Below are 13429 nucleotides of genomic sequence, written 5' to 3'. Positions count from 1 at the left end.
GCTTATGTGTCCTGTGGTCTCACCAAATCCGACATTTTGCACCTGAATACAAGCAAGCATGGCTTGTCTGTTAGAATGCCTCCCTCTAAAGTAATGCTTTACAGCCACCTTCAGTGTCACTGCATCTACTCCTCACAAAACGGTATTCAAACACCACCCCCCACCACACTCTTGAAAGGGTACACAGAATTATCCTACAACACAGCAATTCAATTCCACTCCTAGTATAGACGTCCCTAAGAAGGGAAAATCTACATCTACACAAAATCTTTCACATATTTTGTGAAACCTACATCTTCACACAATATGTGAATTGTCAGAACACTATTCACAAGAGACAAAAGTGGAACTAATCCACATTCATCAACTGAATGGAAGAATAAAATGTGTTACCTCCATACAATAGAATAGTATGTGACCATAAAAAGAATGAAAACCACTGAATTGTATACTTTAAATGAGTAAAATTGTCTGGAGTGTGAGAAGCTGTGATTACCTCGAAGTAGTGAGATAAGTGAGGTAAAACATTTTTGCTTCTTTGCATTTTCTAAATTTTCTGCAATCACCCCTATAGAAACTATTTTTACAAAATAAATTTTGAAATCTTATGAAATAAGCAGAGCCATCATCATGCTCATTTTACAGGCCAGGAAACCAGCTCAGTGACTTACAAGGGCAGGAGGTAGGAGGAGGTCCTGAGGACTCCAAGCCCCAGGCCAGTGCTTCCATCTCTATCCTGCACATTCTAGTAACAATTCCTCAGTCACACTGGTCATGACTCCAAACATCTCTGACCACTTAATTTGGGCAATAAAAATAAGGAATGGGCTGGGCATGGTGGCTCACGCCTGTAATTCTAACCCCAGCACCTTGGAAGGTCCAGGCATGAGGATCACTTGAGGCCAGGAGTTTGAGACCAGCCTGGGCAACATAGTGAGACCCTGTCTCAAAACAAAACCAAAGCCAAAACACCAATGTGACACAGCAGACACATCTAGTATAATTTTAAATCTGGTTTTGAAGTTTAGGTTCATCTTTTTCTGGTTGACATTTTGATTCTAGACACATACTTCTTAAATTTTTTTTTTTGAGGTGGAGTCTCACTCTGTCTCCCAGGCTGTAGTACAGTGGCAGGATCTCGGCTCACTGCAACCTCCGCCTCCTGAGTTCAAGCAATTCTCCTGCCTCAGCCTCCCAAGTAGCTGGGATTGTAACTGTGCACCACCATGTCTGGCTAATTTTTGTATTTTTTAGCAGAGAGGGGGTTTCACCATGTTGTCCAGGCTGGTCTTGAACTCCTGACCTCAGGTGATCCACCTGCCCTGGCCTCCCACAGTGCTGGGATTACAGGCGTGAGCCACCACGCCTGGCCTCTAGCCACATACTTTATGTGCTTATAGCTGACAAGAAGGCGTCAGCTCAGGGACAGCTTTTCAGGCCAGGTGCTGTCCTCGAGCGAGTGATTCCTCTGCAGCCCATTATTCTTTCCCAGGTTTACTGGTGGGGGCCACGGCTCACTCTTTCTGGTTTAGATAAAAGCTCTTTCCTTATTTAGGAACTGACCACTGAGAAACTGATTCACACAGAAGGCACGTGCTGAATAAAGCAGCTGGTTTTGAAATGCTTTATTAACATTGACTTGAACAGTACAGTGTGGAGGCTCTCATCACAAGCAGCACAGGACATCCTAACAAGCTTTCGCTGCTGCCTGACAGCCTCTCAACTGTGGAGGGAGATGAAGGCAAACAGCGAAGGGAATTCCAGGGCAGCTGCGGGTGGGATGGCAGCACACAGAATTCCAAGGTGGGAACAGCACTAGGTGTCATGGTGTTATCGTGCTGTGGAAACTAGGCTACTGGAATCTATACTTCAATCCACATTTTCTTTACTCACGAAGAAAATACACTGAAAAAACTATTACCTTTACCACTTATTCACGAAGGAAACACTTCGGAAGAATTGATTACCTCTACCACTTATCTATAGTCTTATCAGAAAACTTACTATCAGGTGGTTGTTTTGTTACCTATTTTTTTCACTTAAAAGTTGTGTGACTCCCTTTAATAATCCAAAAATTAGAGCAGTACTTGCATATGCAGTCACAGTTTAAAGGATAAGTAGTTAAGCTTGAATTTCCGAACTAGGGATGAAGGAAAGTGTTAGCTGGCTTTGCTTTTAAGAAACAAAGCATGACAGTATAGATTTAAATGAGGGTTTTGGAACAAACATAAACACAGGGTAAAGAGGCCAAAAGACCAAAGCTAACAGCTATTTTAGTTCAGCAACATGCATTTCACGGCCACTATGATATGTCTGGCACTAATTCCATACATATCCAGCAATTCCTCAGACTTCCCACTCTGGGGCACTCCCGACACTGCCAGCGAATGAACCTGAATGTCAGGATCCATGGAGACGGCTGCACAGACAGCTTCCCCGATGCCACCTGGGGAAACAAGGATGTTAGGCCCTTTTGTGAAAGCAGCTCGTCAGCCTTAAAGCCTCACCAATCTGCAGCTTCCCAGGGGAAAATCTGCTTCATGTGAACAGCCACTCCGATGGGCCTGCGGAGTTCTTATTCTAAACTGCCAGTTTCCAAACTGCTCTGCCTCAACCTACAGCAAGGGCTGCCTGAGTGTGGGGGTCTGTGGCACTCCGATTCTCAAAGCTGTTGGGGACCTGAAAATGGTTAGAACAAACAAATTAACAGTGCAGAAAAGTGACTAGCTGGCTTGAGGCTGTTGGTTGGCAAGGTTAGCTCTTGGCTGGTGAAGGTTCCCTTGCTACTCTAACACTTTCCCTACTGGACAGGGCAGTCATGTACCTGGACTGTTTGTAGGAACAATGTGGTTGACATGAGCACCTGCTTTCCTGCTGGGAGCCAGGGATTTGGGTACCTGCCTGGCAGAGGGTGCCAACAGGACCTGCCCCCAGTACACACTTGAGGTGCCAAGTCTCTAGCAGGCATCCCTTAGGCAGGAACACAGCCTGCGTGAGAGGCACTTCTTAGTATGCCCCTTGTGGGGCCAGGGGGAGGCTGGGGCAGGACTTCTTTCAACTCCACCTGGCCCATGGTTCCTGCCCTGGTGGATCCCCCCTGGCACCCTTTCCCTGTCATCAACCTCAGGTGTGAGAGCAACTGTGTGCTGGGTCCCAGGAGTCCTTCAAGAGAATCAGGCACCGCTTGCGCAGGCTCAGGGCCCCTGCCGCATGAACACGCAATGCTCCTCCTTGTATCACATCATCTGTCCCACCTAACCTTTCCAGGCGCAAACACTGCCCAGCCCATTCTCCCTGACACACTGTTTTCTGCACTTGCTGTGTTCTCTGCTATTCCTGCTTCTTTCGTCGGGGCACACTTTTTTTTTTTTTTTTTTTTTTTTTTGAGGCAGAGTCTCACTCTGTTTCCCAAGCTGGAGTGCAATAGTATGATCTCGGCTCACTGCAACCTCCACCTCCTGGGTTCAAGTGATTCTCCTGCCTCAACCTCCCAAGTAGCTGGGACTACAGGCGTGCACCACCACACCCAGCTAATTTTTGTATTTTTAGTAGAGATGGGGTTTCACCATGTTGACCAGGCTGGTCTTGAGCTTCTGGCCTCAAGTGATCTACCTGCCTCGGCCTCCCAAAGTGCTGGGATGACAGGTGTAAGCCACCACGCCTGGCCTGGGGCATACTATTTGTCATTCCACACCCAAAGAAACTGTGATGCTTTTCATGACGCCTCGCTTGCCTGCAATAACCACTCCTCTGTGTTGCCACTGACCCGCCCTGGTGACTGGGCACTGTGCACTCTGTTGGGGACATACAGATGTGTATGAGTATGGCCCCACGCTTAGTCAACACCAAATAACAAAGCCATGCTGGGTGAGAGGTAGACTACAGGTGATGCCTGAGAGCATGCCATGTGGCCAGTCAAGGAAACAAAAACACCAAAACCTTCCAAAGCATTCTCAATGCCCACACACACCTTGCGGGTAGTGATCCTCCACTGTAATGATCCGGCCCTCTGTGGCTTTTGCACTGGAGATGATGGTGGCGACATCCAGAGGTTTAATGGTAAACAGGTCGATGACACGGATAAAAATATCTGCAGAACAGCAAAAACCAGCTTGGTACAAGAAAGAGACTTAGAATAACATGCAGGGATAAAAATAAAAAGAGCACTCAGGGCACAGGAGGTAGCTGAAGTCCTACCTCTTCCCAGCTTGAACTTCAACGCTCACACTCAACCAACTGACCTTGTTTCAAAAGCTCATCAGCAGCTGCTAAGGCTTCATACACAGTAATTCCAGCTCCAATAACTGTGACCTTGTCACTGACACAGTGGCGGAGGACCTGGTATAGTGCCAGCAAAACAGAATGCCATGGTTACTACACACAGAACGCATCTCAAAGTGGAAGGCACTTTGCTATGCTGCTATCCCCCAATTCTAACAATTTCACTCATTAATAACTCACTACTAAAAAAATCAGATGCATTTACAAGCCAGGACACATACTTTTTGATAGGCAATTACACTGCTCCAGCTGTCCTGGAGCATGAATACGCCACATACCCATCAGGAGTCTGGTTTGGGAGCTCACTATGGCACGCAAAGATTGGACTCCAGTGACTAACATGTTAATGATAACATTCTGGGCATTGGCAACACGCTGAGTGCTAAGATCTTGTGTGCCTGAGCTCCGAGAACCCTCACAGCCTCCCTGTAAGATCTGTTCAGTGGCACAACCGTTCTGCAGCTGAGGAAAGCAAATCTCAGAGCAGAAGGAAGTGGCCCAGGGCAGGGCTGGGACCCACAGCCAGGCGGGGCTGACATCAAAGCCCTCGCTCTCAACAAAGTACTATTCTGCAAGCAAAGACAGAGTTCCTGGGCTTCTTTCATAGTTTAGTTGCCTCCAAAGCTACCCATTGGAGGCATCTGGAATTATTTTCCACTTCCCCTCTGTATAGGTCTCCCTGTAGCTTAAGAACCATTGCTGATAGTACAGAGAGTGTTTCTGAGCCACCCCATTCTTTAAGGATGTCCTGGCCTCTTAAAATACATATACACGCATGCACACATATCCATGTCCTCTTTGCAAAGCCCAGCCCTTTAACCATCCATGCCATGCATGTTATCACACACATTTATCTCACATCCTTTACTATCAGTAAATTTACTTGCTTTTGTCAGGACAGGAAAATTATTAGAAAAGAGATGACAGAAACAAGCAAGCTCTGCAAACCATGTGAATGTCAAGAGACCCTCCCCATAGAAACAGAACCTGTAGTTGACACCAAAGTGAACACTAACTTTTCCATTTGGTGGCGTTTTCCAGCTACGTTACGGCACACAGTGGACAGTTCTGGAAACACCTGCTTTATGGCAGCACTCAGGCCATTCTGAGCACTTGCAACTGTGAATTCTGGAGCAGCCTAGTCCTTAGCAACCAAACTGGATGTTACCTGCTGCTCTTTCAAGAGTGGCTATGGGCAAACCTTTCTATACAGTATGATCTCAACTGTGTAAAATATACATGTGTGCCTAGAACAAAGACAGGAAGGAAGAATGCCAAAATGTCTACAAGCCCCACTCCCTAGGTGATGAGCAGAGTCACTTATTTTCTCCATAGACGTTTCTGCTTTTCTCCATGCACGGCCCTGACAGGCAGGCTGAGCAGGGGATGGTCAGCGTGGTGGGCAGGCCTGGGGAGACTGGGCTCACTACTCAGGCCTGGATTCTGGTCTTGGTACTCACAAGCTGTAAACCCTTAAGTAAGACACTTACTTTCTCCAATCCTCATCTACAGATAGGACTGATAATCTGAACTTCTCAGGGCTTTTGTGTACCAGAGATCATGTTCCCTTTTATTCCTGGCCTTAGATCTGTAAAATCTGAACCTAACAGATTATTCATTTCAAGTGATTTCTATTATTTTTTGTCTTGTTTTTAGAGACAGGGTCTTACTCTGTCACCCAGGCTGGAGTACAGTGGTGTGATCATCATAGCTCACTGCTGCCTTGAATTCCTGCGCTCCTCTATCCTCCTTCCTCAGCCTCCTGAGTAGGTGAGACCACAGGTGCATGCCACCATACCTAATTTAAAAAATTTTTGTAGAGATGGGAATCTCGCTATGTTGCCTGGGCTGTTCTGGAATTCCTGGCCTCAAGCAATCTTCCCGCCTTGGCCTCCCAAAGTGCTGGCTTCTGTTTTGTTTAGCTTGCGGCCAAGATAAATTATAGCCACGACTGCTCAAGTGGCTTCATGTTACTATCTTTGAGCTCAACAACAACAAAAGACTCCATTTGGAAAGCAGAAAAGTTCAGGCTAAGTTGAAATTCATAAAATATTCCTTCCCAAGGAAAAGCAGGTAAAGGTCACAATTGTTTTTTAAAAAAATGAGAGCAAAGAAAGGATGATGTCTCAACTCTGAAGATACCTGGCGATAGATTTAGAAGTGTTCTTTTTACAGGAGATGATACTGAATAACGCAGGAGCGCTTAAGCCCTTACCTTGGCCTGTCCGATCTCAAAGCGTTCCTGTGGGGTGTAAATAACCATAGTTTCTGGTCGGGTGGTCCGAATGAAGCACATCCCCTAGGGCATAAATGGAGCCATGGTTTAGAAAAGCAAACAATGAATTTCCAACAACAGACGTTGAAAGAAGTGAGGGAGGGGTGTGAACAGGACAGCTCTTTCTTTAAAAGCACAGGCTTTGGAGCAAGGGGTGAGCATCTACAACCAGTGGACGAGAGGTCCCAGCAGGACCTTGGGGCTGCCCTGAAGGACAAGCTCCCCGTGCCATCACACCAATCCCCTTGGAAGATTCCCCAATATTCACTGACTTGTTCTGTGCAGACAGAACATTAACTCACAGCAGGGGCACTGACTCACACTGACTCGAAAGCCCGAATAGAATGTTAAAACATTAACTTTTGCCACAATAACTTGTAATGCTTCATCCTTAGAAAGACCATAAACATCTATCTGAATACAAGATGACTGGCCCCTTTCCCAATAAAATGTAAATACATTTTTATGACCAATTTGAGCACATAAACATTTACCAGTATAAATGAACACTTGTATGTCTAAAGTATTTGTTAATTTACGTACATATTAATAGATGCATTATAAACGAATATAGCAAGAAACGTCGCTACTGTTCATTCATACGCTATGACCCATCTTTATTCAGTGTCTTCACCGAGGCATACCTCAGCTGCAGTGAAATGCACACATCCTAAGTTCAGCCCTTCCTGAATGCTGCATCCACCGTGGAGCCCTCATCCAAGCCCAGCAGTGCTTCCGCCAGCAGAGTTCCCTTGTGCCTCCTTCCAGTCAGTCTCCCCCGACTACGAAGCAACTTCTACTCTAATTTCTATCACCTAATCTTGTTTTGTGCCTCTCTTGACCTTTCTAGAAATGAAATCCTATAACGTGTGAAATCACAAGACAATCTCCAAGATAAACTAATTTTAAAAGTACACAATTGGCCGGGTGCAGTGGCTCATGCCTGTAATCCCAGCACTTTGGGAGGCCAAGGTGGGTGGATCACTTGAGACCAGGAGTTTTTGAGACTAGCCTGGCCAACATGGCGAAACCCCGTCTCTCCCCCAAAATACAAAAATTAGCCGGCCGTGGTGCAGTGCACCTCTAGTCGCAGCTACTCAGGAGGCTGAGGCAGGAGAATCTGGGAGGCGGAGGCTGCAGCGAGCCGAGATCTTGCCACTGCACTCCAGCCTGGGCCACAGAGTGAGACTCTGTCTCCAAAAAAAAAAAAAAAAAAAAAAGTACCTAATAATATGTAAAGTGGGAGCCCACTTATAAAAAAAAAATCAAAGAAACGCCCATGAGTGCTTGGAAAGGGAACATACAGTCCCCATCCCGACTGTGCCAGGGGTTACCTGTGTGGGGCATGGGCGAGGTCCAGGGTGGCAAGGGGAACCTGCTGAACGTTAGCGGGAAAGGCTGGAAAGATCAAGACCACACTACCTTGTCTCCCGTGCAGCTAGGTTCTGAACAGGAATTTGATTCTGTCCATCTGATGCCCTTGCATGAGGTCCCACACACTCTTGGCGCCCTAAGCTGTTCCAAAGGCAAGCCAGGGCCAGGGAACCCGGGTTCGTCTGTAGTGGCAACCTACCACCTGCTCTCCAGCTTCCTGGATGTCAGGACACAGCAGAAGCTTCTTCGCCTCTGGCTGCAGCCACTGGGGGCTAACACTATAGTCTGGGACTCTGCCTGGAGATTGCTCCTGCAGCTTCTTAAGCACCCTTTGTTAAACACCTTCTCCTGTTTACAACACCCAGAATGGTCCCTATTTCTTCTGCTGAACCCTGACTGAGACAGGCTGTCAGGTTTTGTTCAGCATCCTGTACTGTTTGACTCTTTTACAAGGCAAATGTGTTTGTGTGCATCATCACCTGTTTTTTTTTTGTGAAGAATTCTATCACTAAATTTTCTATAATGAATATCACTTTTATGTTGAGAAAAAAAAGTCCAATCATCAGTATGAAACTAGTGGAGTCCAGAAGCATTTTGTCTGAAACTAGTGTCCCCTTAAAAATACCTTGGCATTGGCCGCCAGAGCAACAGCATTCTCCGTGGAGACGGCATCAGTTGGGTAGAAGATCGTGCACTTGGGAATGGTTCGGAACATGGCTATATCCTCCAGGGCCATCTGGGAAGCACCATCTTCACCTGAGAGAACCAGAGCCCGATGAAAACAGGAGCATAACCCCATTAGGAACCTGCCCTCCAACTGCTTCTAGCTCTGAAGAAGCAATTATTCCTATTGCCACGGGGTGTCCCGAGCTCTAGCAGAGCCCCATAAATGGTACTGCTGCATCCTCGTAACTCATTTACATTGTGTTCTTGCACGCCTGTCTCCCTTGAGATCACACTGTGACATCTCAGGTTAGTCAACTGAAAAGTCCCAACTGACTTTTCAGATGGATCACTCCAAGTTACTGTCCACGATGGCTGAGCATTGGTGGCCTGAGTTTGGCCTGCTAAGTCTCTGAACCCGTTCTCTTTAGGAAGGTCCTCAAGCTTTGCTCTCCCTTTTCTGCTCTATCTTTTCTATATCCAGAGACCGGGTTTTGCATACCAAAGTGGTCTTTTTCATTTCTCCAGGCCTTCCAAGGAGTTAACACACCTTTAAGGCATGCTGAGGGTGCTACAGGGTACTTTAGGGCGTATCTGGGAACGTAGTTTCTAGCCAGAAATGTGAAAGAGAAATCTTAACATGCACTGGGCAGCTTAGCTCTTCTCAGCTAGGAAGGGGACTGTCACCATGCACACTGCCTTGCCTAGGACCACTGTCTAACCTCAACAGCCCAGCTCTTTTTTAAAAAAAATTAACTATTATTATTTTGAGACAGAGTCTCACTCTGTTGCCCAGGCTTGAGTGCACTAGGTCATCTCGGCTCACTGCAGCCTCCACCTCCCAGGTTCAAGCGATTCTCCTGCCTCAGCCTCCCAAGTAGCTGGGATTACAGTCATGTGCCAACATGCCTGGCTAAGTTTTGTATTTTTAGTAGAGATCGGGTTTCACCATATTGGTCAGGCTGGTCTCCAACTCCTGACCCTGTACAGGTGATCCACCTGCCTCGGCCTCCCAAAGTGCTGGGATTACAGGTGTAAGCCACCACCCTGGCTTTTTTTTTTTTTTTTTTGACAAAGTCTCTGTCGCCAGGCTGGAATGCAGTGGTGTGATCTCGGCTCACTGCAGCCTCCGCCTCCTGGGTTCAAGCAATTCTCCTGTCTCAGCGTCCTGAGTAGCTGGAATACAGGTGCGTGCCACCACACCTGGCTAATTTTTCTATTTTCAGTAGAGATGGGGTTTCACCAAGTGCTGGGATTACAGGCATGAGCCTCTGCGCCCAGCCTTCCAGTTCTTCTTTGGATGGAACCTAGAGCCACTTTCTCCACGTGACTATTTCAAAACTGACACTGAGCACAGCCACAGGTGAGCTCAAGGACCCTTTCCTAGGCCCCTCTGCCCCTGCAACACTGCCGCGCCTCCTCTCCCTGGCCACCACCTGTGCCTCCAGCTTCACCCAGACAGTCATGACTCCAGCTCCATGTAGAGCCATCTCGTCCAGCCTCATTCTCCCAGGGAGTCCCTGAGATGGCTCCCCAGTGTGCATCTCCGGCATTCTAGAAGCAAGTGTGTGCAGCTACATCTACTGAGCCCATCTGCCTGCCACAGGCACGCCAGCTGGCTCATCTTTCCCATGTCATTTCTGTCATTCACGAAAATGACTCCCTGACGTTTCCCAAGTGAGGAATCCTGGAGACTCGTGTGCTTTGCTCTTCACACCATTGCAGAGTACTCTATCTGTTAGCAGGCACACTCACCTCTTTCTTCACTCTCAGGTCCCTCCCACCCCCCTGCTTTTCTCCCCCACCACCTTGCACACCTTGTTTCAATCCCCTCTCTGGCTTCCCGTTTCCTGCGGTTTCCTTCTAGCCCACCTGCCAGGTGAATACTATTCTGAGAAGGTGTGTTTGTAAGAGTTCCTGCCTCGTGTCATGCTCCAGGGTTCTCGCTGCCCCGGGCAGGAAGGTGGGGATGGTGGTCCCAGCCCCCCTCCCACCTGAGCAGGCCGTGCAGCCAGCCAGAATGCTCCTCGTCCTCTGTGATGCTGTTCACCCTCAGTTAGACTGCAACCACAGCGAGGGCAGAAAAGGCTCCATGACTCTGCCAGTCCTGTCCATAACCTGCACACAGCTCAACACACAAGGGGCACTCAGGATAAGCAACTGTTTCTCACTGTTTGAAACAACAGTACCACTGAGAGATGCACTTCAAAAGTTGCCCTGAGAGTCTGACACTTTTAAAGTACAATATGGCTTTTTCAAGAAAAAGGCTCGAATAATCAAACTTCATGGAACCATAAGGGAATTCATGGTTTAACCAATCACACGCTAATCTTTCTTTGTAAGGAGGAAGGCTACCAAGATGATGGCATTTAGAACCCTTACCAACAGATACCCCACAGTGGGAACCAATAATGTTGATGTTGCTCTCAGAGAGGCCTCCTATCCGGATGTGATCAAATGCTCGAGTCAGAAAGGCAGCAAAGGTGCTAGCAAAAGCAATGGTCCGTCCACGGGAGGCACAGCCCAGTGCCACGCTCACCTGCAACACAGAGAACACGAATCAGAACATCCCTGGGCACTGCCCCCACCGCCCCTTCCCCCACAGTCCCCATGATAACCCCCATTCTGCACCTGGTGAACTGCTCTGAAGTTCTAGCATGCATCCTTCCCACACCCCTCTTTCTTCAAACCCTGGGCACCCGTCCGTCCCTCTTGCTCAGACGGTGCCCTCAACTCATAGCTCCTAGGGAGCAAGAGATGAGTCTCTCCTGCCTGCCCTCCTGGTGCCCGCAGCTTTCCAGGGTCCACGCCCCGACAGGACATCCTGAATCTGTCCTCTTCCTGCTTTCTCACAGGGGTCTCCAGCCATGCAGCTCCTCCTCCCCTCTTGTGCTACTTCCCTTTCTCTTGGATCATTCTATTTCCATTCAGGTGTGCGCCAGCACCTTTTATCTTCACACCCCCATCTCCGCCTTGTCCTGCTTTCACATCTGTGTTCTCCTTCGCAGCAAACTTCTCAAAACTTGCCTATAGTCATTGCCCCTGCCTTCTCATTTTCCACGCTCTTCCCAGCCTACTTCATCTAGGCCACCATCCCCACAAGGGACCTCGAAGCCACAAAACCAAGAGGTTGCCTGACCTTGGGTGGCCTGTGACTTGACTTGGCCCCTGATCTCAAGGCATTTCCTCCTCTCGGTTTCTGCAGTGTGGCAGTGGCCCGCTGCTGTCGCCTCATGGGCGCTGCTGGGGCAAGTCCTCAGGGCCCCGTGCACCCTCGGGAAGTCGCATCTGGCCCGATGCTCCCCTGGTCTGCGTTCTGGTAATGGCCCCCACTTTACATTCCTTACCCCCCCCTTCCCCAGAAGTCCAGGCTCAAATACCCTAGAAGGCTTCAAACTAGAGTACGAACCTAGCTGGGGCTACACACAGGCTTCCCAAAGGGGATGTGGCTGTAGGTGTTACACTCAAGATCCCAAACTTCAGATCAACTCTGTCTACATTCATCTGCCAAAAGGAGGGTCTGCGCTCCCCTCACAGTCTTTTTTTTTTTTAGACAGAGTCTTGCTCTGTTGCCCAGGCTGGGGTGCACTGGCACAATCTTGGCTCACTGCAACCTCCACCTCCCGGGTTCAAGCGATTCTCCTGCCTCTGCCTCCCGAGTAGCTGGGATTACAGGCACCCGCCACCATGTCTGGCTAATTTTTGTATTTTTAGTAGGGACGAGGTTTCACCATATTGGTCAGGCTGGTCTCGAACTCCTGACCTCAGGTGATCCACCCACCTCGGCCGGCCTCCCAAAGTTCTGGGATTACGGGCGTGAGCCACTGCCCCTGGGTCTCCCACTGTCTCTTTTAACAATCACCTTCTAGCAACCTGATCCCCAAAGGGCATGCTCTCAGCCACCTGACTCTTACAGGGGGATCATCCTGGAGTGCAGAACCTCCAGACCCAAGTAAAGAGGACAATTTGAAATAATTTGTGGACAGAAAGTGAAGAACTTAATTAATGAAACTGTCAACTCTGTAAATAACTTTTATAAACAACTTTACATGAAAGATCACTATGTGATTTTTTGGCTTACAACTGGGAAGGAATTCAAAGAATTGAGTGACATTCCTCTAACAAAACTTCCCTTCCCATCTACTTATCCATGTAAGATTTCATAGCACATCATTAAAGTGAAAAACAGGAATAGAATCTGTTCTCAATGCTATCACATTCAAATTACAAGTATATTCATCCACTAACATACCTGCTAATAATAATAAAAACTCTCTCAGTCCAAAAAAAAAAAACCTAATGCTCAGAGGCCTATATTATAATTTTTTTAAAAAGCTACCAATTTATATGCATATTTTTGATGCAGAGAAAATGATAGGACAATCAATAAAAGGCTTTCATGCATAAAGATATATTGGGGAAATGAATGGAATGGAAATTGGAAATCAAGTAGAAAAAGGGATTTAATTTCTGACAAAGAAAAGTGGCTTGGCATGAATTTTTTTTTTAATTACAGACCAGGTCTCACTATGTTGTTCAGGCTGGTCTCGGACTCTTTTTTTTTTTTTTTTAAGACGAAGTCTCGCTCTGTCGCCCAAGCTGGAGTGGAGTGCTCGGCTCACTGCAAGCTCCGCCTCCCGGGTTCATGCCATTCTCCTGCCTCAGCCTCCCAAGTAGCTAGGACTATAGGCACCCGCCACCACGCCCGGCTAATTTTTTCTTTTTTTTTGTTTTTTTAGTACAGAAGGGCTTTCACCATGTTAGCCAGGATGGTCTCCATCTCCTGACCTTGTGATCCGTCCACCTCGGCCTCCCAAAGTGCTGGGATTACAGGCG

At 47.7% G+C, this 13429-nt stretch overlaps 1 protein-coding gene across 2 annotated transcripts in view; it reads right to left on the bottom strand.

Moving 5' to 3' along the window:
• Positions 1 to 1610: 1610 nt before the first annotated feature.
• The window catches only part of TKTL1 (transketolase like 1), a 34510-nt gene continuing 22691 nt past the window's right edge, over positions 1611 to 13429 (bottom strand). The window contains exons 8-13 of one of the 2 annotated variants that reach the window (XM_054471530.1): positions 10976 to 11132; positions 8556 to 8686; positions 6497 to 6580; positions 4242 to 4338; positions 3971 to 4090; positions 1611 to 2446 (exon numbers count right to left, since the gene is read on the bottom strand). In XM_054471530.1, coding sequence (XP_054327505.1) covers positions 2274 to 2446; positions 3971 to 4090; positions 4242 to 4338; positions 6497 to 6580; positions 8556 to 8686; positions 10976 to 11132 — 762 coding nt within the window. In that variant the 3' untranslated portion in view covers positions 1611 to 2273. Of the gene's footprint in view, positions 2680 to 3970; positions 4091 to 4241; positions 4339 to 6496; positions 6581 to 8555; positions 8687 to 10975; positions 11133 to 13429 lie in introns of both variants that reach the window. The other variant, XM_054471531.1, reaches the window with a different exon arrangement.

This window comes from Pongo pygmaeus, chromosome X (assembly GCF_028885625.2).
Source record: "Pongo pygmaeus isolate AG05252 chromosome X, NHGRI_mPonPyg2-v2.0_pri, whole genome shotgun sequence".
NCBI lineage: Eukaryota > Metazoa > Chordata > Mammalia > Primates > Hominidae > Pongo > Pongo pygmaeus.
The sequence above is the reverse complement of the archived record's forward strand: the minus strand, read 5'-3'. Positions and strand labels throughout refer to the sequence as shown.